We start from the raw sequence: 26,632 nt of genomic DNA on the forward strand, positions 1-26,632 counted from the left end.
CTGCCGAGCGGGACATTACAGCGATTGCTGCAATGATCTACGGACTTCAGATCAGCAAAACGGCTTCCAAACTCTTCTGAGCCCACAATAGTGTGAAATTGAATCAAAAACTCTATAGTACTGAGGATGACTTACAAGGCTTAAGAACATTCTGCTGCTCTCAGAAGTAAGGGCTCACAATGGCTTTGCAGATCACAGTCTAGGAACCCCAGGTCCTCACTCTGGAAAAATGCACTTACTTCCCAGGCATGAGGGCATGAGAAGTTAAGAAGATGCCAAACTGATGTTATTCTAAGAAATTAAGCCAAAATCTTAAAGCAATAAGTCACCTTTTTTTTTTTCTTTCCAAATAGGGAAAGGAATACCAGGTTAACATCTAATCCACAATGCTTTTCCCCAGCTGAAAAGCCCCAGAGAGCTACTCATGTTTTGCTGCTTTTCTCTGCAACAGGCTTGGGGAGAAGGGGAGCTTTTCACATACCCTTCCAATCACTGCACAGAGCAGGGAAAGACTATGACTTTAGGGACTTCTGACAGGAACTGGGAATGCAGTCCTTTCCCTCCCCACAACAGATTGCCAAACAGGAGCTGCATGAACCACACTCATCCTGGATTGCATCCAGGGTAACCACAAAGTTAATGAGAGAAAATACAGGAGAAAACAGGCATTCCTGCCTGCAATCCTGAGAGGGCTCTTTCACTGATTACTTCCAAAGGGAGGGTGGCCACACATTCCCAGCCAGGTCTACAATATAAAACCACACAAGTTCATCATGTGGCCCTCCCAGAGGCAGATCTGAACTTTCCACAGTGGGCACTTAACCAAGTCACAGCCGACTGAATGAAGAAATGAGTTTTGATCTCATGGCACCACTCTCAGATCTGCAAAGAGCTCTCCTATATATTCTTCCTCTTACCTGTACACAAGACTCCTACCCAGAAAAGACCCACCAGACCATCCAACCCAGTTCCAATCATACATACCACTCTCATGTTGAAGGGAGATACAGATTTAAAGAAACCTGATGTATTTCCTAGAGACATTCTCTGCTGACCTCTTGAAATAAACATTGCCCAGAATATTTAAAAAAAAACACTTTAGAAGAAAATTTGTACTGTAATGTAACCTATGACTTATTATCAGCTTTGTAAATCTGCACAGAACCAGTGGACTTAGCAAAGATGCCCCAGGACAGGTCAGCAGATGCTCAGATGAATATGGCCACATTTCAGATTCCAGACCATATAATTTGGTAACAATTTCTAGTTATACATAAAAGCTAATAGTCCCAAGCACTGTTTAAAATGAACTTAATTCATTGTGATTTATGCCAGTAGCAAAGAAGCCATGTGTCTTCTGGAAACTTTCTGCCTTATCCCTTTTACACACTCAGTATTTCCACTTACATTGTCACCTTCACTCCTCAGTTTCCAGAATGGCTGGATATAAAACCAGGATCCCTCATTCCCTGCAGCATCCAGAGACACCCGCATAGCATTCTTCTCTAGCAGAGCTGGCAATCTCTTGTTGACTGTGAGGTACTTGTTACTTTTTATGTGCAGTAGCTGTGAACAAATAATAATTTACAAAAATTAGTACAGCTGTTGCTTTTTCTAGCTTCAGTCAAAAGAGGAGGTGCAGTCTTTCACACTGTAGTGATTTTTCATAACATACATAAAGACAAAATCACAGTACACTGCAGTTTAGGAAAACAGATGTTATATCAGATTGAAAGAAATGTGTCAGCAATCAATTTTACAGCCTATACTACACAAGTAGGGCAAGGGTCCATGAATAGCGCTACCTTCATGGATTTCATCCATTACAGGGAAGTTGTACTGCACTTACGAACATAACTTCTGTCTCATTTATATGTCATAAAGTACAAATTACTTCAGTGATTTAAAAGGAGCTGCACAGCACCTCTATAATACGATTTTGAAATAAATCTTGAAAATAAAAGGTACATATTTACATACATATTCCAAAACGCAGCAGCAAAAATTACACATAAAATTTATATTATGACATATTATTTAAACATGAATAGGCAGCACTTCTGGTAGGCTTTAAAAAGGACAGAAAAATACAGTATTGTAAACTTCACCAAGTTGTGTTTACCTGACCCTTGACAATCCACATTACAGTGGTTAGTTTCATTTTCACTGTAACCTTGAAATGAAACAACTGTTTCCTTTCCAGCTCTGAGGAAGGCAGATGGATTTCAATAGGTTTACCTGTATGACATTGCTATATTTTACAATTTCGCCCAACAGCTTTCTGTTCTCGCTTTCGTTCTGCTTCTGTTCCAGTTCTGCTGCATGCTGCAAGAAAATGATTATTTCTTTAAACTCTACAAAATCAGTACCTGTATTCAGCTACTGGAACAGATAGTGTAAAAAGGAAATGGCATCACATTTGAAACACCTCATCCAATCTGCAAGCTTTACTGCACTGAACATATTAGCACCCAAATCCTGCTGCAGCATGATTTTCTGAACTATAATCACCTAGACCCTGTGTGTCACGATTCTAGTTTTTTATTACCCAGAACAGAAACTCAGTCACAATTTATGGATCACATCTGAGATGCACGCTATTTTAAAAAATTTTCAAGCACAAAAAGTCATTCCAGGTGCTTTATTTCATCCCGAAAGAGGAAAAAGAAGGGCATATGATTAGCTTCTCCCTGTCACAATACCTTTTAGTTGTTGGGGTTTTAATTGCATACAAATACATTGACTTTACATATAACAAAGCAAAACTAGTAGGTCACACATTGCAAAATCAAGGCTAAGTACAATAGTCTGGGTCAAACACAGCCACAGAACAAACTCTCAGCTCCTAACTCTAATTGCTGTGTAGCCACACACCATGTGCCTTCCTTCCTGTTTTTAACTGGAAGCACCAGCAGCCTCTCCACTATCAAGCAGGTGTGATATGTCCTTGATTTCATTTAGTCTTAAGCATTCAACAACAACATCAGGCCAGCTCTTTTTCAGAGACAGAGGAATTGCTCCATCCACACCGTATTTGATGCAAAATAGAATCTGCCCAATGGTTCAGAGAAGAATCACCTAGACTGAAAGCAGAGACAACTGCAATTCTAATGAATTTCCAGACTAAAGCATTGAAAACATCTCTTTGTCCACCCCTCTGCCTAATTCCTGAAAGGACTTCTAAAATAATAGCATGATTGAAACCAGGGCCCACTCCTGACTTTAACAACTCCATTTTTACTTTATAAAACTTTTGAAAGCAATATTTTGCTTATAGCAAAGGCACAACCCTCCGCCCAAAGATAAAAACCAGGGCAAGAGCAATCAATGCCAGTCAGGAGGTAGGAGAGCTAAGAAGAATATAAAGTTGGTACGGTGACATAATAATACCCATCACAATGGTTCCCAAGACGCTTACTGTTCTTTCTCATTCTGTCATAATTCTACAGCCTGCAGACTGAGATAAGATTACAAATACAGATGTGTCTTACTTGAAGTTTCTTCAACAGCGCTGCTTCTGTATGGTTTCCTTGTTTGGCTTGCTTGGCTTTCCAGTACTGCTTCTGGGCTGAATATCGGTTCATAGGACACACCTTGAAAAGGCAGTCTGTGGAAGATTGAAAGAAATACTCATAAGTAATGCTGAAAGACACTTCCTTCATTTGTACATATGCTTTGGTTGGTTTTCTTTTTCCAGAAATGCCTGGATACCAGTGTTTAAACATAGTCACCAAACAGCTTGATAGCAATGATACCATAAACATGATGACAAAACATCTGAGTTGAACCTAAACCCTTTGGTGCCCCACATGTGCCCACTCCATGCAACCTCCCTGCAACCTCTGCAAGAGTCCAAGGCTGTGAGCCTGCCGTAAGTAAAACTGTCTGCTGCTTTGTTAGCACTCTTTGCTGCAGCACAATGTTACAGATGCACTGTTTGAAGGCATGTGAAATCTTGAAGTGCTGCTTTCTGTATGCCTTACTTCTGGGTGCCCTGCTCTTTCTGGCACTGCTGAAACAAAGGATTGCATGGGCATTCAGCTGCAAGCCACCAAGGAGGTTAACACAGTGTTCGGGTCTACATGAGCCTTCACTAAGACTGATTAAAAAAGAAAACAACCTGCTGGCCACACTCCTTTTAACACAGCCCAGAATATTGTTGGCCTTCTTGGCCACAAGGGCGCATTGCTGGCTTATGGCCAACTTGTTGTCCACCAGCACTCCCAGGTCCTTCTCAACAGAGCCACGTTCCAGTAGTTCAGCCCCCAGCCTGTACTGGTGGATGGGGTTGTTCCTCGCCAGGTGCAGGACCTTGCCCTTGCTCTTGTTGAATTTCATGAGGTTCCCCTCGGCCCAGCTCTCCAGCCTGTCCAGGTCTTGCTGGACGGCAACACAGCCTTCTGGTGTAACAGCCACTCCTCCCAGCTTGGTATCGTCAGAGAACTTGCTGAGGTTACGCTCTATCCCATCATCCAGATCATTGATGAATATGTTGAACAGGACTGGACCCAGCACAGAGCCCTGGGGAACACCACTAGCGACAGGCCTCCATCCAGACTCTGCTCCGTTGATCACGACCCTCTGAAAGGTCTGTCCCAAACTATTAGCCCTCCACATTTAAGTCTCAGATGGCCAAGCACTCTCTGAGGACTAATCCACCCCAGAGGAGAACAACTACTGAAGAATTTCCTCCCTGGTCCATGTCAGTCTCTCAGGAAGGTAGAGATGGGACTGAAGCAACTAGTCCCACCTGACCCCCACCCACCCAGCCGCAGCACAAGCTAGAGCCAGGTAATAGTGATGATGCATCCTACATAGAAGAGGTTTTGTGACAGGGCTGGATTAAGAAGAAAAAAGTTCCTCTTCTGATCCCACAAGCACATCTTGCAGCACTGACACCCCAGTTTGGCCAGAATCAGCAGCGTCACTTCACTGCTGGTCATCAGGCAACTTTCCCACAAAGAAGAGACTCTGCAACATCACTGGAAAGCCACATTGCACAGAGTATGGCACAGGCTGCTCCTCACAAAAATACAAAAAAGAAAGAGAAAAAGAGGAGAACAAACATGCTAGCATGTGAGCAACATGAATTGCTTATTTACCACTGCACTCAACACAGTTAATGGCATGCACATGACATAGCACAGAATAATTTGAAAACAGTCCTCCCTACACTCAGCTCTCCTGCTGTCTCCTCTGAAGAGACTCTCTTCACAACAGCACTGTACAGTCACCCTTACCTCTGTTATCAAAGGAGCTGCAATATGAAATAGCAACCGCAGTATCAACACTACACATTCCTGTTACATGCTGGATCACTGTGTAGGTGACCCTGCTGGATTTACCAACCTTGCATTTCACTTTTAAACACAGTGTAATCTCATCAATCACCCATTACTGTCACAAAAATGTCAGCAGGGAAAGCTATAGGGAACTATGCCAAAGTCATGGACTGGGTTTGTTACCACTAAGTCAGGCCAGCAGCAGACGGTTTCTATTTTATGGTGCTGTCCTATTCATTATCTAATTCCCAGACCAAGTTTAACATCTGCAGTTGCTAACTACCTAGGACTTGTTCCAGCTCTCCAATCCACAACAGCACATGTGGAAAGTCCCATCTATCATACATGTAATAAGTTTCCTATCTGTTCCACCCGTATGAGTGGAAATTCAATTGTCAAACTTACAACCTCTCTGTAGGAGATGCTAGATACCAAGGCAGATCCTATTCTCATTTTCAACACTGTCAATCCAATGGAAATACTCTATCAAACAGGGAGGAAAATTACATCTAGCTCTTCTAAGATACATCCTCCATATGTCCTCCAACATACCCATCTCTTCAGTCTGTGAGGGGTTACTGAAACCATGTTATAGTAGGAACACCTCTTGTAACATAACAGGAGAGGGAAGGGAAATCTAGTGTGAAGACTGGCCTTGCCTTTCCTAAGTAAAAAGGAACTCATTTAAAAAACAGGCAGTGCTCTCAGCTACAATCAGGACCAGCTAAGCACAGCTATCTGATGTTGGGGCTGCCAAAACCACTAGAGTAAGACCATGCCACACATTCCTCTCACTGCCTGCGCTCCTCAGAACTGGCAGTTTGTGACAGTGCTGGCTCTCAAGCCATGAAATAACCTGCAATGCTTCTACTTCTGCAAATATGCCGTTTGGCCTCTCATATATTGGCCATCATTATACCAAGCTTTTCATTGCATTGCCTTTTCCCTTCTAGCAATTGATCTTCCTCTACTATTCATAGTGGCAAAGCTTGTTCACGCAAAAACACCACCAGTGGCAGAACTTTTTTTGGCACTGACCCAAAGTCCTCACCAATTTGCACCCTAATCACAGCCCTGAGTTGCTGCTCCTAGGAGAAAGTGTTGCAAATCTTTACCGAAGCAAACCCAGCCACCGTGCAAAGGTGTTTACTTTCACTTCAAAGGAGAACATTGACAATGAGAACTATATCATGCAACCTAGTGTACATAACCCCCAGGTAACTTTTACAATATCCCGTACATCAAGAAGGAAAACAAAAAAAAAACCCCAATTACAAAACACTGTGCAGTTAAATCATACTATATGTTGTATGAGATTTTACTTTGTGTTGGGGTTTCAGCTCATAAGACAAAAAGTCCTCTATTGTTTTCTGTAACAATCTATAATTGATGTGCCTTCTCAGAAGGCTTCATGAAACACTTATTTCTCTGAAGTAACAATACCTTCTTTTTATAGGACCAGTCTTCATTTCTCAGTTACTCCCCACACATCCTGCTACTTGAGTAAACGCACCGCTTCCCATCCTCATGCAGAGTCTCAAAGCACAGTGCTACCACGCTGCAGAGAAATGCAAGATGTACATGGATGTGCAGTCACTACTGTGTGGGTCTGCCGCCAAAGGTGGGTGAATTTTGCTTAATGACAGTTCTCAAAGAAAACGAAATGTAGAGCAGGCACCAGATAACCTCAGCCACCACACAGCTCCATCTGTAGCCATGCTGCACAACACAGCTCTCCTGACTTCCAGTCTAGTGCTTTAAAAGTTGAACTACCAAGAACTTTTTTTAAAATCAGTATTGTTTCAATTGCATTTTCCTCAATTTATAGACTAAAAAAGATTCATACTCTTTGTTTCCAGACAAGCTTTTTCCTATTTTTTTTTAAGATACCAGAAACATTAAAAATACGCCATCTCATTTTTTTTTTCTACTTACTTTTATTAGAGTAACAATAGGAAACTATATAAATTCAAGCTTTGTGGTCCTAAGCGGGGGAGGGGGGAAAGCAGTGCCTGCTCTAGAGAAGCTATAGTTTAAATAAACAGGAAAACAGAGAAACTGAGGCATGAAATTATAAAGCAACTTTCCAGCACACACAGAGTAGATCAAAAGCTCAGCCCTCCTGGAGGTCAGTCTAGCAACCAGATCATGAGACAGACCATCTCTTCTAACTTCTCCAGACATTTTCAGATAGTCCTAGTTCCTAACTCATTAGTTTACAGAGTTTTACATAAATGCTTCTCTTCCTGAGGGCACTAATTAAGTAGGCACTATCAAAGGTAAACAAATAGCTTTAAAGCAAATTGCTTAAAAGTATCAGCCAGTTTCACTTACTAAAAACTTTCACGCATTCAACTTCTGCAGTTTCATCAATTTTCTCATACCCACAAAATCTTCCAGGCAAAATTTCAATTACTTGTGCACAAAGTGAAGATGGAGAAAATTAGAAACATCGCCCACCCCAGCCCCTGCACACAGTTTTAAAACAATAAACATCACTTCAAGTTTTATTTACAAAATGGAAAAAAAGGGGAAGCTTTCCCTGGTCACACTCCAGGCTTAACCTCCTACACTACACCTTGGCTTATTAGCAAGTAAGAAAGTATGACAAATTATAAGTGCTGAGACACATATCAATTGCTTATTTTATGGGGCAAAAAAATTACATTTATTCATCAGAACAAACAAAAGATGGAGAGCAGCAACTCCCAGAGTGCAGAAGATGATCCACAGAGGATGCACTCAGCACCAAACTGCCCACCTGCTTGTGCCTGTGAACGTGCACAAAATGCCAGTCTTCTAAAGGCAATAGTGGGTGGAACAACCACACACAGCACATCCTCTGAGCAACAAGCAACTACGCTCAGGAAGTCTGAAAAGGAAAATAACTCGTGTTATGCCTTTTAAATGTTTCTTGATATTGGATAAAGATGGCTTAGAACAATATTTGTCAGACGATTTCTCCCTCCGTGCCCCTCCCTTTGTTTTTTTTTAAGTGTTAGAAATTCAGCTCTTGCCCATCATGGAAGATTTCAATGATTTGCAGATCTAGAGAAATTATCACATGGCTTTACTTAAACCAGCAGGCTGGCAAATGGCTAAGTGGAAGTGACAGGGCTATTAAATCACAGTGTGTACAAATATATGTGTTTCGAAAAAATACAGAAAGGTAAAGAAGAGCTGAAGTGAGAATGGGAAGGGAGGAATGCGAGGGAGCAAGGAGTGGGGCAATGAAGAGTCCTAAGGGGGACAACAGAAAAAGCAATCTGGAGTCTGAGAAGAAAATGAAAGCTGTTACGGAACTGAGAAACAAGAAGAACACACAAAGACAAACCAAAACAATGTAGGAGAAGGCAAGTAAAAAGGAAAATGGCAGACGGCAGAGGAAAGAGTAGGAGGATGAAAGGAGAGAGTGCAGAGGAACGTAATGGAAGGAAGAGAAGAGGAAAGAACAATGTCACAAAAAGCCTAGAACAGACTAAAAACTGAGAGCAAAGCAAGAGGAGGATATCTAGGAACTCAAACATCACTCTTCATTGCAGATAACTCCAGAAAAAGGGGTATAAAATGTAGGGAAGTTTAAAGCACTTTAAGAACTTATGTAATTTTCCATTTAAAATAGAAGAGAGACTTGTGCTTGTTTTTCAGAGTTGATTAATTTGATTAACAAGCAGGTCTTATCTGGGCTATTTTACACCTTGGAAGCTGAAAGTGTTTCCCACCAGAGATAACAGCATCAAGCTGAAATGTGTTTAAGGTCACAGGTGAATGAAACTTGCAGTTCTATTTCTCATGATGTGACTTTTCTTCAGAGGTACAAGACTTCTGGCACACACCGTTCTTCCTTATCTCTATGAACCTGGCCCTGCAGCAGGGTAAGCACTTCCATCACTAAGTGCTTTAGCTCTCAGTAGCTTCGGTTAGAATTAGGACAAGAAGCACCTGGTTTGATCAGTTTCTTAAGTTCAACTGCAAAATAGTAAACGCTTCCCACCCACCCCCCCCCCCAACAGACTTCAGGAAACACGTGTGGGACCAAATTCTACCCTCCTTTGCACTGGTGCAAATCTGGATATGCACATTGATGAACACAGAGCCAACTCTAGGTTCATTCCAGTGTGACTGAAGGGGAAATCTGGACCACAGTTTCTTTGTACGGATGCAAAATGAAAAGCAACCACAGCTTTCCTTAGCTTAACAATACTCTGTTTTGTAGGATGTTCTGAAGCAACTAGAATAGCTACCACCCACTCAAAAAAAAAAGAGATAGTAAACACATAACAAAAATGAAACTGCTATTTTGGGACACCTCTTTACATAGGCTTTGCGTTCAGGCCAACAGCTCAGTACCTAAACTTCATCTCTGAGTGAACTCTGTAGGAGGGATACAAGCAGTTAGAAAACACAATATTCCTTTTTTTTTTTTCACTCTGTTGGGGAAAGGGTTGGTAAAATATTACCAAATAAGAGCAAACATAGTCCTCTGATGTTAATTTTAAGAGTTAGTGCTTGGAATCTAAACATCTTGTTAGAAACATGCCTTTCTCATACTTCTTTGACTCTTAGGTCGTGCTCTAACCTCAAATCAACGCCAGTTCAGCTATCAGTGATAAAAACATTGTAAACCATACAGACAGCAGTTCCTATTACTAAAGAGGCCCTACTCTTCCTGCTGTTAGATGCTATTTTTAGTTGTTTGTGTCTAATCATTCAATTAATCATTCATGCCTAAGTCGTCTTTTTATGTCAAGAACCTGCTTAAAGCAGTTTTAGTTTGTTTTATTAACTTTGCCATTTTAATTGAATGCTATTTCCCAGAAGATTCTTGGGGGGGGGGGGGGGGGGGGGGTTGCTTATGTTTCTTGGTTATAAGAACATTTAGCAACTCTTTCGCCTCATGCTCTTGAGCAGAGCTCAGATATTTAACAAAGCATGGCAGAAGTCTGCTTTTTTGGTTGCTCTCATAATACAGACACCTCTGTGCTACCAGGCACTAAATCCCACTTAGACAGCAAGTTTCTCCTGTGTTCTCAGCAAAACCCCTGCTATTCCCACACTTAGAATCTGACTTGTAAGACAAAGGAGAAAACAACAAAACCAATGGTTTCACCTTTGCTGCAGCCATTCTCCTGAATGCCACTTGAGCACAAGTACCTGAAGCGGCATGAAAATGCTACTAGATGCGGCCCCTAACAATATAGCCGTGATGTTATAGCACAGTGGGCTGCATCAATTAAGGTGGCAAAACTCAGTTTTTCACTATTTTAATTTCTCCTATAGATGTTGCAGTTCATCCAAATTTGCGTGCTACCACAATGCTAGCAATAGCTAAGCAAGCCACTTCAAAATTAAGTCAGATATGGGTGCACCCTAAACCAGAAACAGGTAAGGCGTGACAGGAAGAGAGGCTGCTGGAGCCACAGGGAGCTAAGAGGCAGCAGTGAGGAGGAGGAGGAGGAAAGCAGCTAGTAACAAGTCTGGGGGCAAGGAGGGAAAGGGAGAAGAGGGGATCCCCAAGAAGTGGAGGATCTGAGTTAGAGGAAACGAAAGGTTAGATGCTCTGGGGAGGAGGGAGCAGAGGCAATTACAGATAAAGGGATGTGTTATGCAAGCAACAGACAGAGGTTGCAATAGCGAACAGAGCCAAAACTGTCTACAACTGACAGAAAACATTCCCTTGCAGAAGCTGGGATGTAACTCAGGAGTACAATCCTCACATTCCCCCAGCAGCAGAAAGCAGCCACACATCTCATCTGTGTCGCATCCCCTTCTGATATCTGTTCTACATACACACGTAGTACTACCACCACTGATGGCATGCCATTAGCACCAACAGTTCAATAATCTTGCACCCTGGATCACTTTTTTAAAAAAAAAAAAAAAACAAACCACAGAACACTATCAACTTTTTCCTTCTTTGCCTTTTCAAGTTAGGAATGAACATCACAGAACTGCAATAAAAAGAACTCTACTGAACTGAAATTAGAAAAACAAGCCTTCAAACGTGAGGCAATGAAAAAATTAAGGTTGTCTTTTTAACCTCTGTTCAGCTCCTTGATTGTAGGCATTTTAATGCATTCTGTAATTACACTATCACATGGCAAATCTCTTCCATTGTCCCCTGTCTCATCTAGAAACCTGGATATGTTCTACTCTGGGAACACATCAGAGTGGTGAAGTGACAGAAATACCATCCAAAGAATCCCCACATGAAATTTTGTGCAACCTGAAAGCTGTGAACTAAACATGTATTTGCAGGCAACGAGAGGACAAAATCACAGTTAGGTAGCCTGAAAGCCACACTGGAGAACTAGATGCTATCCCCATCTCTGCTATAAAGTTATTCCATGACATCACGTAAGTGACTGACATTTATTACTATTAGTTTCTAAGTATACATCCTCACTTTCTCAGTTTCCAGGATCTGCCGATGTGCTGAATGCTCACAGCTGGAACTGGAACCAACTGCTGCTGGTTCCTGAATATTTAATGGAAAAAAAACTTGAATACTCTGGGAAAGCAGAATTTCAGTCTCTCAATGTTTTAAACGTAACTTTTTTACAATAACAACACATAAATACTACAGTATAATAAACCCTGGAAATAAAATAACAACGTTAAGAATGTCAGTGCAACCCCTTCAGATAGACAAAAGCAGCCACGAAACATGTTTCCCTTGCTCTAAAACAAGCAAGCCACAACTGTCTATCTCATAGCAAGTGCGAATTCAAGCCCATTTAAGCCAAAAGATGTCTGGATCAGGCTAGTAAAGCTCTGCTTTGGCCCAGCTAGAGCCAATGGCTTAAATCAAGTACAAAGACTGAGAGGTTTTATTTTCTTCCCTGCATATAAACACACAGAACTTCTGATACCACAGGAGTATTTTTTAGCATTCAAGATGCAAAAACTTCATGTTGTCAGTGCATCATTATTTTTTCCAATAATCAAAACAGCAGAATTGCCCAAATCTACATGGTCACGTCTAAGGAAGTTGAGAAAAATCAGATACCATTTTAAGCAAAAGCAAAACAAAAAGCTGACAAAATATTTGGAGGTAGTCCTTAAAATGTTGTCTTATCTTTTTTAAAAAAATAAACAAACCAGCAGCTCAAGTAGTTTTCAACCTCACAAGCTTGTTTGCCATTTACAGTAAAAGGAGGGCTGGACCAAGGAGTTTGTCACACAGCGGGGGATCAGCACTTGGTATACAGATCAGAACAACCGACTCTTGGACTCTTATAGAAAATTAGTCCCTTTCCCCATGTTTTCCACCCACCCCTCGTGCCTTTCCTGATTTGGTATTTAGTTCTCAAAATCTGTCATTCACATACCAGTTTGAAATTTCGGCAATGTGTTCGCAAACCATGAAGGCACCTGGGAAGTTACACGCCTGGTAAGGCAAAGTGCCTAAGGAGCTAGAACAGGCATCAATCCGCCATTCAAAAAAGTAATTATCCCCAGTTACTGACCTCTGAACTTCTTTGGAGGATTAGCAAGGTCACCTGCCTCTGGCTGAACCACACACCGGTCATCCACTAACCTAGAAAAACAAAAGTTATTATGCTTACTAAAACATGCATTTGACACCAGCGTACGTAAATGCAGAGACATACCTGTCACACCATAGGTACAGAAGCTTCCACATTTCTCCAATTTAATTAAAAAAAATACCTGAGAAGCTTTATTACTCAGTTATTAAGCATAACCAATAAAAGAAGACTCTACATTTTCCATCAAGAAAGAGGATTTCTTCTATTGCACTAAATTACAGCCTATATTTCAGATCCCACTTCATTTAAATCCATTTAAAGTCCCTTTTGCTACACCATCTACATGGATGTTACATGTAAAATTCTTGTTTTCTTTCATTAGAGCCCATTAATCTGAATCAGAAACAGTTTGGTTTTCTGCAGTCAGATTTTCACAGCCATTACCCCAGGGCATAATCCAAAACCCATCAAAACCAACAGAGAGACTCCGAGCCACTTAAATGAGCCCTGGTAAAAGAGCTCAAAGGAAAACATTGAGAAGGCACACTTGTATCTGATACAAGAAAGGACATTTAAAGCACTGCAAGTTAGCTTGGCCCTACACTGGGGAGCTGTCCCATGCTTGCAGATTCCCATATCCCCAGTGAAGACTTTTAAGGGGATGCACAGTAAGCAGCTTTCATGTGGGTACAAGAATATATGTGGAGCTGCTTATACCATCAGGACACGCACGAGGGTTTCTCCAGTGACTTGCTGTTTCATGACACTTTTATCTAGAATTTGAATCTGGAATCCGACAAAGCACCTTGGATTTTAAGTCTTTTCTGCTATTCTTCTTCACCATTTCCTATTTTTTCCCCTGAGGAAGAATTAGCATGTGGAATTAAGATTCAGCTCCAATCAAAACTGAGAGGACGACATTTTCTTTTGCTGAAAATAATAAGCATTTATTTAACCCACAGCAGAAAATCTAAATAACAAATCGAACACATTTCTCACAATATTTTAGAAGTTAAATAAACAATAAAATTAAAAAATATAAATTGCTAATCTTATCACAGAACTTCCTAAACATAAGTTCAGCTTCCTTTCAGGAAGCATCCTGTAAATAATCTGCCTATTTCAAACAATTATTCAGGAAAATCGTGTTTAAGGACACACCACTACCCTGCCACTTCACAACAACAATCTTACCAGCATTTTCTGTGAGAAATTGCCAGGAAAAGCACAATTTGGGTTCAGCCAGATTACACAATAGATGTATTCAGTTTTCACTCAAGTTGATGAAATCTCTGCATCTAGGCATAAGCACAGCATGACCAATCCCCCAGCAAGCCCATGAATTTTCTACCTACAGCAAGTTGACTGCTGACAAGCTGCCAACTGTGGGTGCAGCTCCTAGAAACAAAAGTGAAAATGATAAAGAATTTCAGAAGTCAGGAACTCAGATCTCATAACATACTCGGATGCAAGTGTGAGGTGTCAGTGAGGAAGGAGAATTGAAGTAACAGTTCCAGGAGAAGGCAGGGGACCTGCCATGGCCTTATGGAGTTGCATTTTTCACAGTCTAGGTTAGGCCATGCTTAACAAGAACGAAGTGAGGTTTGGAAAGCAGAGCTTAGGAAGAGTATGTCCTGCAAGACGTCCTCTGTCTACGATCTAACGGGCCAAAGCTTCCTATAAACAGCACCTAAAACCTTGAGTCACAGAAGAAACAGGGCTGGAAAGGACTACGTCAACAGAAGCTTTGCCAAAGGATTTTAATGCTGATAAGTACTGCCCCTCAACAAAACCCCTCAAAGGCTTTCTGCATGAACCCATAAGGTTTCACCCTTAAGAACTGTCAGGATGGAGGACAGTACGTTGGAAGCTAAGCATAATTCACAAGGAACATCTTGTGTTCCTTGGTGACAACTCGTGCGCCCTCCTGACAACTCTAACTGCGGATGACGTGCAAAGCTTTCATCATGGCACCACATCACCATAACAAAAGCCACATAGGAAACAAGGTGTTGGATGTTGTTTGTTTTTCTCACCACCTGCACACTCTCTGAGCCAGTTAGCTGCAGTATTCAAATGTGTTAGACTTCTAAGGCTCAGAAAATAGACATGAAACAATTAATATCAATCACTTTCATTTAAGCATTCTCTAAAGGCACAAAGGAAAGGACCATAAGAGAGTCCTGCAGCCATTAGGAACCAAAGCCATCAGACAAGACAGAGGAGAAAGGAACTGCTGCTACTCCCATCCTATAGACATGAAATGAAAGCACAGAAAGATTAACTGACACGTGGCAGGACAGGGGCATGACAGACCAAAAACATCATCTCCTGAGCCCTTGCTCAGTGCCCCTGCTTCTGACACCTTTGTTTCTTACAAAGTATCCTACAACACAGGTCAAAAATCTGAATAAAGTATTGCTTTGTCTATATAGCAGTCTTCCAACAATTTAATCTCAAAAATTTCCATATATATAATGACATTCATCCTGTATTCCTGCAGTACGTCCTTTGAAGAGCTCAGCAGCTACTTGTTTACTGTGCAGTTGCTTGTTATGGCACCATAGTGAGAGCCAAGCTGCACGTTGCACATGACACAAGACTTCAGCCTGTTCTGTAGACTCGCACAGAGGAGGCTTTTCAAACACAGACCACTTCCTCTGATACAGAATTCAAAATATTCAAATCCCACTCTTTATACCGAGCCAAAAGGCAGCTGTTGGTTCATTACTGAAGCCTGCTAGGCGGCTGCACTAAACCACCAGTAACTCATGGCCTTTGTAACCTGCAAACAATCCATTTGAGGTGTGTGAAACCGAACAACAGGCTTGACTACAAAAGGTCGGGGGCACCTGCAGCTTCTGTCAGACCACGGCACAGCATGTGTTAATAACACTCACTTGCTGGTAGGCATAGGAGGCCAAAGGGCACCCAACAAGACTTTTCTGATAAAGGCACAATTTATATATTATACCATCAAATTTGCTCACTATTTCAATACTGATCTAAATTATTATGCCAATATTCAAGCCACTGTACCATCGAAGAAGCTTTGGCAAACTTCAGAGGGTTTAACTCTTCAGCTGGACTGCAGACAATACTGCTTTATGCCCTCTGTTGTCATTCAGTACCTGGCAGATACAACATGACTGCACTTCAGTTTTTTATATGTTGGTGGCATATAAATGACAAAAGGAGCTCCCTACGCAAGTATGATAGGATTTTTATTTGAACAAGTGTTTCCCTGAACACAATAAATATCTGGTTTATGCACAGTGCCTCCAAGTAATTGTTGCATTGCTGTAGTAATTAAGTTGTAGAGTAGTTGACTGGTGCCCAAGATAAATCATCAGAAAAGTCAAAATAATAATTATGGCCCTGGACTTTACACATACCCCTTTGTATTCAGTAATTGCAGAATTAGTTTCTGAGCCTAACAACATTCATAGGTTTGCTCGTCTTACATGCCCAGTCATTCTCCCACTGAAGCCAGTGAAAGTTTTTCCACTCGCTGCGGGGGACGCAAGGGCAGTTCCTCACCAAGCCGCTGCATGCAGCCAGCCTCACAGACTAGCAGGTAGTTAAGCCATTAAGATCTCACACTACAATGTACAAAGTCACATTAACAAGAATTAAAACTATCTAAACCAATGCCTAGGAGTTAAGGTGTTCTTCTCGCACACTACAAAAATAAAGGCAGCTTTCAGCTGTTACCATTAGCCAGGATAGTGCACCGTATCATGTGAAGTGGTCAAAGCACAAACCTGTACAGAGTCCTGCATCTATCTTCCTCTCCCTTCATTTTCCCCCATCATTTGGTGGGGTTAAATCTGTCCTTTCTCACCACACGCAAAGCCAAACATGTGTATAAGCATTCAATTTAGTAGCATCTTGTAGCAATGAATGCCATGTACAAGGCAGCACCCATGTAAACATATTTACAAGCAGTTTCAAATATAGTGCCTCTCATTTTTGTTGTTTCAGCAACAAAGAGACAGGATCAACTTTTCCCAAAACTATTCAGCATTTGTATCCAGAATTTGTGTAACAAACAACTTCAAGCTTCCCATACAGCTTCTAATATTGCTCCGCTCCCTGGGCGCTGGGCAGAAGCAGGGAAGCAATAACTTGCAGTAATTCCCCCTAAATCTTTCTATCAGGTAGAACAGCAGCCTTTGCAGGGACTTTCACTTGAAGAAAAAACAGAATGAGTCTGTGAAGAACCGTTGGGGACTCACTGTGTATTTAGGGAAACAGGACAAAGGACGTACCAATAGGAGGAGCAGGACTAAGCAGTAGCAGTATAACTGATAAGGCAGGTATGTTAGCAGAAAAGACTCATGGTACCTGGGTTTACAGGTATGAATCATATATGCTGGATGGGCCTTTATTTCCTACAAGCTCCTCTGATTACCTAACACAGGCTAAAGGTAAATACACCAACAGTTTCTAGGAACTTGCAGATGTAGCGCAGGGGTCCAGGAATAGATGTATAGCAATAATCCTAGAAAAACTGTTCACAGAGATTAGGCTCTTTTATAATGTAAGATGCTTTTTAGATTATCCAAGAAAGCAGACACATAATATTAATTTATCTTAGCTTTGTGCCCTCAACTTAAAAAAAATATCATCCTGAAATGTATTTTATCTCTTCCTACCAAGAGACTTCCACTTTTCACAGCCAATATCATTAAGCAAAACAATACCTAAACAAACACACACGACAAGCACACAGACTCTTTCATCCATGTAACTACACATGCATGTGCGTGCATAACTTATTTTTTTGAACAAGACCCAGCTACTGATGTCTAACTATTCCAATACATGGGGATGAGCAGAACTCAGCTTGGTAGAGTATTTTACTCCCCAAAAAGCTGAATAAACTAAGCTAGAGGCAATGTCTTCAATCAAAGACACTCTCCCAGTTGCTCAGCTTTTACTCTCTTAATGGTATCATCATTTCGCTGATATTCTGAGCAGCATAAGGCCTGACAGAAGCAGGAAGAGGGGGCAATGTTGACAAGAGATATCAGCAAGAGAAGCTGGACATTTCAATTGCCAGTGGAGCCAAGCAATACCTTTGTTCAACATCAATTCACAATTCGTGCTGAGGTTACATCCCAAAGACACATAACCTCAACACCACCTCATGAACAAAGGGCCCACCCTCAAAGCCTCCGTTCCTTTGCTCCTCAGACATGCCTTCACATACAGTGTCCTTATCAGAAACACTCCTTCAGAGCACCTTCCACCCCACACACTTCCCTTCCTAACTGCAGCGCTCACCTACAAAGCCTCTCCCACACTCCACAAATCCCAGCACACAGTAACCACTTGGGAAGAGAGGTGCTAGTCATATCGCTAAGAAGCCAACCAATAACAAACAATAGGTTATTAAAATGTTGGTGCCCTGGAAATCAAACAAATACCTAAGTGCCAAAACAATCAGGTCCACCCAGTTCTTCTCCAAGTCCACCCACTTTTCATTTCATTGAGCCTCTTATCAGGCATCTAGGTCAGCCCACTTCTTGCTTGCTTCAAGTGGTCTCCTGCCAAAAATCTCCAGTCATCATACCTCACCCTTTCCAGAATGTGAGTTCATACTCCTTTTTGACTACCAGTCCTGATTCAAATGATTTACAGCTCTATGATTTAGCTCCACTATATGAAATTTGTCCTTTTTCCTTTCTCCTTGCTTTCCAAAGCCAAATTTTTCATCATCATCTTTTCACATCTGCTTTGTTTCAGGGTCTCCTACATTAACCCCAGCTTGCACAGAAAATAAAAGGAGCCCTTCTATAAGTGCAAGGAAGATATTAAGCCTCTGTACCATTTAGGAAGATTTCTCATTAAAAATCACTTTTGATAAATGGGAGGATCACAGTGCACAATATTTAAACAAGAACTGTACTACATGGCAATGAGGAGCAGCAGCACAGAGACTAGAAAGTCTGACTTGTTCCTGCCCCAAACCTTAGCAATTTTATCCTTTCCTTTCTGAACAAATTTTAATTGCTACAAACACAAAGCTTAAAACAGGTTGAAAGAAGCTATTAAATTAATACCCCTACTCTGGGAAAACAAACTTCTATGCATCTAAAATATTCCAAACTTCTCCAAGAGTCTTAACCAGCAGACAGATTTCACCATAAACCATCCTCAGTGTAAAACAAGAATGTGGGTGCATTTTATTTCAGCTACACAGATCAGGAACACTCAGCCATTCTCACCATGCTGAAAAACCCTTGTGCAGGTCACTTGGAATTATATTATCAACTGCCATGGAGACAGAATGGCAGAAGGCAAGATACCAAGCATATACTGGGAAACAAAACAGTAGCATGCAAACAGGCAGCTCCACATTTGCAGTAACAGTTGCACTAATAATCAGCCCTAAAGCTTTTTTCCTTATCTGATGGTGCTTTTATATATTCTTGTAACCATACCTGCAGGCTTGCATGTCAGAGGGGAAAAAAAAAAAAGACGACGTTTGGCCTGTTCAATTAAATAATCCAGCTATAAATCCTGAATGTCACTTTGTTATTCTTTTGTATTGTATTATATCCAGTCATGCTTTAGCTTGTCAAAGCTTCAGAAACCTATTCAAGTAGAATTTGTTTATTCATTTTATAGTTAGTTACATTTAAAACATTGTGCAAATTAAAATAAATTACAAGAGAGTTAAAATAAGTTATTACCATAGAATAAAGTGTTATTTGGAGACTACAATGGAGGGGAGAAAACATTATTTTTACATTTTAGTCTCAATTTTGCAATTTTCTTGGCCTGCCTAACAGGTAATTCATTTCTACACAGGGAAAATGGTACTGAACTTAGCTTATGCATACTATTTTTTGCCAAGTAAATCACAGAATGGTAGGGGTTGGAAGGGACCTCTGGAGATCATCTTGTCCAACCACCCTGCTTGAGCAGGGACACCTAGAGCAAGGGGCACATCACCGCATCCAGGTGGGTTTTGAATGTCTCCAGGGAAGGCAACTCCACAACCTCTCTGGGCAGCCTGTGCCACTGCTCTGTCACCCTCACAGTAAAGAAGTTTTTTCTCATATTGAGGGGGAACTTCCTGTGTTCCAGCTGGTGCCCATGGCCCCTTGTCCTGTCACTGGGCACTGCTGAAAAGATATTTACAGGTATCGATGAAATCCCTCCTCAATCTTCCCTTCTCCAGGCTGAACCAACCCAGGTGTCTCAGCCTTCCCTCATAAGGGAGGTGCTCCAGCCCCCTGACCATCTTGGTAGCTCTCTGCTGGACTTGCTCAAGCAGTTCCACGTCCTCCTTAAACTGGGGGGCCCAAAACTGGTCACAGTACTCCAGATGTGGTCTCGCTAGGACAGAGTAGAGGGGGAGGATAACCTCTCTCAAGCTGCTGGCCACACTCCTTTTAATGAATCCCAAATAAACATTCGCACAGAATTTCAAGATCCTCACGTCAATAAAACATACATTGAGTCACTTTTCAGTGGTGCCAAGCATACCTATTTTCTGCTCTCAAAAAGGGACTTGGGAACTGGCAAGGGGAGGAGGTGTGCCAGCCCGCCCCTCCCAGCTCACTCCCCAGTCACACAAACTCCTGCTACACTTCTCCAAACTGCTGGTGCTCGGCTCCCAGGCTTGTTTTGGCTTCAGTCTCAATACCTTTGAAAAAACAAATTACTTTCCCATAAAACCAAGGAAATGTCTGATTTCTTCCTTTTTTTTTTTTTTTTAATATGGAAAGTAAAACTATCATACAAGGATGTTGTGATAGCCTAAAGGCATTCGATAGAAGAAAATCTTGCTCAGGAAAACAACATACTCTGGATGAAATTTGTATTGAGACATTCATTTAAAGCTAAAAAAATGGAAAGGATAAAATGAGCATTTGGAAAGCTTTCTGAAAGCAGTAGTGGCTTGCAGAACGTAGACCCACTAACAATATGCATCACCTGGGAGACTGGACAATTTTTCCATTACTAACATTTTCTTTTTTGGGTGAAATCCTGGCTCTCTTTAAACTTACTAGCAAAATATCTGCTGATGTCTCTGAGACCAAGATTTCACCCCAACGACCCTACCTTCCCAGAAGTGTACTGGGAGGGTGAAGTGCTGTTTAAATAAGGAGCAGCGTCAGCACCAAGTGCACAGCTATATGTGAGACTCTTCAAACAGAGGGAGCACACCACCACCACCAGCAAGCTCTCTACTGCCAAACCAATCTCACCAGGGGATGGGGTGAAACGTGGTGTTCTGGTGGCCTCAGTTGAGCCAAGTAAGCGTAAGGCGTCTAGCTCAAATGCATCATCTGAGACCCTTTTTCAGTCAAGACCAAGACACAGGCACCTCCAGAGGGTAATAACAACCTACTCTAGGGCAGATGTGTAAAACAGGAGGATGAAACATCCTCTGGACGCAGCCTTCTTGTCTATTTGCTATTGTCTATTTGCTACTTGTGTAACTTTGACATGACTATGCTTTGGAAAACCATGTTAAGTGGGACCCGCAGCCACCTCAGGATGTAGGTACTAGCGTCTGCAAGGCTTTCCTCCTAGTTCAACCTGAACACCTGGCAATAATTTTTCTTATGCCTGGCTGAGACACAGATGAGAAACCCAGGTGGACCTGGTTGAGGTATGCCTCCTGCCCCCACGCACCTTCCTTCTGCACACCCCTCAGCAAAACAAGACTGGTAACAGAGCACTTTTGGGGGTGCACACTCACTGCCAGTGTTTCCAACAACCAGAGGAAAATATTATGTTAATGTACCTACACACAGGGTACAAAAAATATGCATCTCTTGAAGTCTGCAGTCTTTTTGTTTGTTTGGTTGTTTGTTTAAATGATAGCCAGTGTGACCCACAGTATACTATCAAGGGTGAGGATTTTTACGCTGATGCAGGTTGTCTCAAAAGATTCCAGCCACTGAGGTCTGGTGGAATGAAAGGGAAAAACCTTCCCTCAGTTTCACTTAAGCTCACTCAACTATTGCTCACAAGGACAAGTGTGAAGGACTGTTTTAGTTAATTGTAGAGAAAATGAAGAAGGTAAAGAAAGCTGTATTAATTATTACATTTTTTGAAATTTGACCATTTCAAGACAAGACCTGAAAAAGTGGGACACTGTAGAAGTGAACATGTATTAAATATTGTAGTTCTTTGAGCATATTTTCATACATTAAAATCCAAAAATGCCATCATCTGCTCATAAGCTGTTCAACAGTCTATTTGCAGTATTATTCCACATACTGTATTCAACTGAGGCTTTATATTCATGTTCTTCAGGACAGAGGCCACATGCCACAAATGTCCACGATAATCTCCAAATACTCCCTTTATTTATTTTAGGAGCATCTGAGGCATCCTTCAGCAAAGTTTATAAGTACCATCTAACTTCTGCAGCTCTCCTACTTAATCCTTACTCCAACTAGCCACACACTGAACACAAATACTGTAACAAGTCTATGATTTGGCCCAATACAAACACAATGCTTACTTAGAAGTATATCAGAAGAATTAAGATTAAACATGTAACTTTAATTCTGCTTGCTTACACCTTACAACTACCCGTAAAAGTTCTGCCACGCAGCTCTCCCAATGTAAAAAAGCACGGATAAAGTAGAATTACTAGGTATATTGATATAACGTACATTAGGAACACCGATGCTGTGACCACTGCTAACTAAAATGGGATTTTCAGGACTATGCAAGCCTGCATCTTTACATTAATTTCAGTTCACTAATCAGTCCCTATCAGACTGGCACATAATGACTTTAGGAAAGAGGTCCTATTCAGAGCACCACTGGTCTCAAAATTACGTAGACACACAGAACTCTTTGCAGGGTTACCTATTCAACCAGAGACAGCAAAGCAAAGCCAGCAGTAGAGAAAAAATAATCACAATCAAGAAATTCTACATTCAGCTTGCACCAAAAGAATCTGTGATTTTTGCTCAACTTTGTCTATAGCTACATTGCACATATTTGTGAACACCCACCTGAAAGGACTGTTTTGAAGAACTGTGCACTAATGAAAGGAATCAGAAAGGCTGAATTTGCCACTGTTAACACCTTTTAATGAAATCGGAGAGAAACCCAGAAAAATACTGTTGAAAAATACCAATATCTGTCCAGTGATCAAACAAGTGACTTCAACACTGAAAACAGTAATGAAGGCATTCACACCTACACATCAAAATAACACCACTTATCGTATAAAGGAAGCATAAGCAAAAGGAGAGAATCAGGAAACTTATATTTGACTGAAATACCATAACATAAAAATATTGTTGTTTAAGTAGACAAACCAGCCTCCAATGCTACTGTAAGGTCTCTAAGGAACCTCAGCAATTTCTGGGTCAGTAACATATATATAGACAAACACGTAAGTACACAAATATATACATACAGAAATACATACACACAAATTACCAATTCTGCAAACACAACTTGGAATCTAGACCCTGGAAATCAAACCAAGTTCTTTCTCCATTTTGTAACATAAGCAGTAATAATCTGGTAGACCAATTGATGTCATATTACGTAAAAATGTGTATGGAGAACATTTCTTAAGCGAAATGCTGACATTTTACACTTTTTGCAGTGATTTCACACAGAAATGGCAAATCTTATATTCCTAAGTTTTTGTTACAGCTAAAAAAAAAATCCCCTTTTTTAGATAACACAGATACAAAAATATTCTATATTACAAACTTTTTTTATGTCAGGATACCAAATAAAGGACTCACCCGATTTCAGAGGCCTTCAAATGGTGACAAGTCCTGAGCTAGTATAAACACGTGTAATTCCACTGAAGTTAGTCAAACAGCACTTTTCTATAGCAACTAAGCATCTGACCCAGTGCTTTTTATATTCTCTCTGTAGTGCACCTTCCTTTGGTATGTACTAGCCCCAGAGGCTGTTTTCAAGGCCAACCAGCACTATTGTGCCACCGCAGCCATGCAACACAACTTGGGAGCCCACCAGTCGCGGCCCCCTTCCGTGTGGCTTGCTATATATCCTGGCACCGGGGACAAACCTGGGCTTTATACCGGGAACATGAAATTTCCCTAACCACCTTCCTGCCGAGGCAGCACTCTAGAAGTACGGCGCTGCCCAGTTTTGCTTTCAGATAAAAGGAGACGGCTCTCAGTTTAACAGCGTAACCACCATCAAGCTTGTAACCCAACATGTAATTCAGCTCCCAAAATCCTGCTGCTGGTTTCAGCATTCACTTCTGCCTCCGGGGACAATAACTCGGTTTGCAGGAATTCGCTGAACGAGGTCTGCTCACCTTTTGATACGTGTCCAGCTCTCACAGATGATAATAAGAATTATGCACAGTTATTAAAGGATAAGAGAGCACTTCACATCAGCACGTGTTCCAATCCTCTCAACAAAAGATTTTTTTTTTTTTTAATTTTCATTTTTCAATGATAACAGTTCACAAATCTTGGCAGGTGGGCCAGGTATTTTGCATAGTCTCTTTGCTTTTCTGTTTCTTCTGCAGCAAGTTAAAAAATACCGTCCAAACAAAAAACAGCTGAAAAGTTACAGTGACTGTATTTACTTGTTTCTGAACTGAGCGAAGCCAGTTTCCTACTGGGAGAGATGATTTTGGGAGCTGTTCCAGATTCTCTCTGAGCTACTTTCCCAGTTGCTGGGATCAGCTCTCGGAACCTTTTGCCACACCTACACCCAACCTGTACATGCTCGCTTAAGAGAGTTACACGTACCAGCGCTAAGCAGCAACCTGAAGAGGAAACGCTTGAGAAAGTTCCCTCCATGGGGGAAGGGGTTGGGAAGCAGGAGAGTCAACAAACAGCAGCCATAAGCAAGATGGCAAAATGGTAGCTTCTGCACAGGTTTATGGGCACGAAGGTATAGATGGAAAAGAGCCAATGCATTGCTGTGCTGCTTGTGTAAAACTTTCATAACTACCATTTTAAAATGGGAGAAGCCCGTAATAAGCAGGTTCAAGCCTCAAAACTGCTTCAGATTTTTCTCAAATTGACCACAATGCAGGTTGGCATCCCCTCTGGTTTTAACGCAGTGAGGCTATACTCACAACAGCAAACTTAATGTGCCCAAGAATGCTCCCAGGGTCTGAGGCCAAGTGGCATGGAAAATCCCACATCTGCCTCAGCAAACCTTAGCGTTTGAGCTGGGGTGGCTGCACGCTCCAGGAGGAGCTTCTAGGAACCCTCCAGCCCCATCCCTGTACAGGGCCTGGGGACAGCATTAGTGCCAAAACACACCAGTAAAGACTGTTAGCAGTTTGCTGGTACAGACCATTGCCTCTCAACACCCCAGAGCACATGTGAGCATGTGTTTATTTATTAATACAGACACAGCAGAACTTTTTTTAAAAACGGCCTCACCCTTGACTTAGCGCTTCCACCTGCGCCCTCAATATGGACATTATGCTGAGCTGGGACAGGATGGGATTTGTACCACAACATAAATATCAGAGCAATGACTCTGCTGAACACCAAAGAGCATTGACACTTGGGCTGCGCTGTCAGTCGTCCAAATGTTTTATCACCTACTAAGGTGTGTCTTAACAACAAGCTCTGTTACAAAGAAGTAAGTTTGGCCCTTTATGTTAAGGCCCTCCAGTCCTGCAGCATTCTTTTCAGCTGAAGGAAATGTTTCCAGGTCTCCTCATACAGTCTATCCCGACACCATAACAGAGGAAAAATGCCTGCAAATGATCACTTACTATTTGGAGAACTGGAGTCCTTTATCACTTCCATACATTTATTGGGAATTAACTTGCAAAGAGTAAAGAAATCACATCTTCTAGAAAAGCCTGAACTTCAGTGATACAGAAAGTGGAAGAATGGCACCCATGCCATTTTAAGTGCACTACTGCTGTACACACACTTGCTAACACTCATGTTACAATCCCATTAAATCCATGGGTTTTAAAGATGCGGACTATGTTTTACCTGGGAAAAAGGAACATGGTTCCTCCTTCTGGATCAGTGAGTGGAAAGCACTGTTATTCTCAAATACAATGCAGGCACACACAACGCACCTTCTGCCTCCCGTGCCAAAGTATATATCTCATAAAGCAAAGGCAAACCAGCTAGAGGGTTACAACTAACTTGTGTTGCTTTGACTTCAAAAGCTTTTCAGCCAACTCTAGAAGAACTGTGGTGGTATCACAAATTTATTCCAAATCTAGCTATTTTTGGTATCTTTTCTATTAGTCTACCTCTGGATGCTGTATGAATATGTATTTTAAAACCTTCTGCTTTCATTGAAAAGGAAAAGAGCATGTGTTCGTTGCTGTCACCACTACCCAGATAAATGTGAAAAATGGGCTCAAGCTCTGAATGTTCAAGAACCAGAAGACCAAGGGAACAAATCCATGCATGCACCAAGTGAACAAATCTATCCATACACACACCCCCACCCCCAACGAACAAGAATGGTGGCCTAGGGTCAACAGATGAGCAGAAGGCTGAGGTACTCAACAACTGTTTTGCCTCAGTCTTCACTGGTAATCTCTCCCCTTACCCCTCCCAAGCTGATGGACTGCAGGGTGGACACCAGGGCGATAAAGCCCCTCCCACTGTAAGGGAAGATCTGGTTCATAACCGCCTGAGGAACCTGGGTATACAGAAGTCTGTGGGACCTGATGAAATGCATCCTGAGGGAATTGGCTGATGCAGTTGCTAAGCCATTCTCCATGATATTTGAAAAGTCATGGCAGTCAGGTGGAGTCCTTGGGGACTGGAAAAAGGGAAGAAAGACCGACCCAGGGAACTGCCATCCTGTCAGCCTCACCTCTGTGCCTGCAAAGATCATGGAAAGAGATCCCTCCTAAGAAACTATGCTAAGGCACATGGAGGACAG

At 41.6% G+C, this 26,632-nt stretch overlaps 1 protein-coding gene across 3 annotated transcripts in view; it reads right to left on the bottom strand.

Moving 5' to 3' along the window:
* The window catches only part of ITPR2 (inositol 1,4,5-trisphosphate receptor type 2), a 279,885-nt gene that overhangs the window by 230,393 nt on the left and 22,860 nt on the right, over positions 1–26,632 (bottom strand). For 2 of the 3 annotated variants that reach the window (XM_064460370.1, XM_064460362.1), the window contains exons 2-5: positions 12,752–12,822; positions 3,492–3,607; positions 2,239–2,325; positions 1,408–1,566 (exon numbers count right to left, since the gene is read on the bottom strand). In XM_064460370.1, the coding sequence (XP_064316440.1) occupies positions 1,408–1,566; positions 2,239–2,325; positions 3,492–3,607; positions 12,752–12,822 (433 nt within the window). Of the gene's footprint in view, positions 1–1,407; positions 1,567–2,238; positions 2,326–3,491; positions 3,608–6,725; positions 6,750–12,751; positions 12,823–26,632 lie in introns of those variants that run through there. The other variant, XM_064460379.1, reaches the window with a different exon arrangement.

Source organism: Phalacrocorax carbo, chromosome 1, assembly GCF_963921805.1.
Source record: "Phalacrocorax carbo chromosome 1, bPhaCar2.1, whole genome shotgun sequence".
Classification (NCBI taxonomy): Eukaryota; Metazoa; Chordata; class Aves; order Suliformes; family Phalacrocoracidae; genus Phalacrocorax; species Phalacrocorax carbo.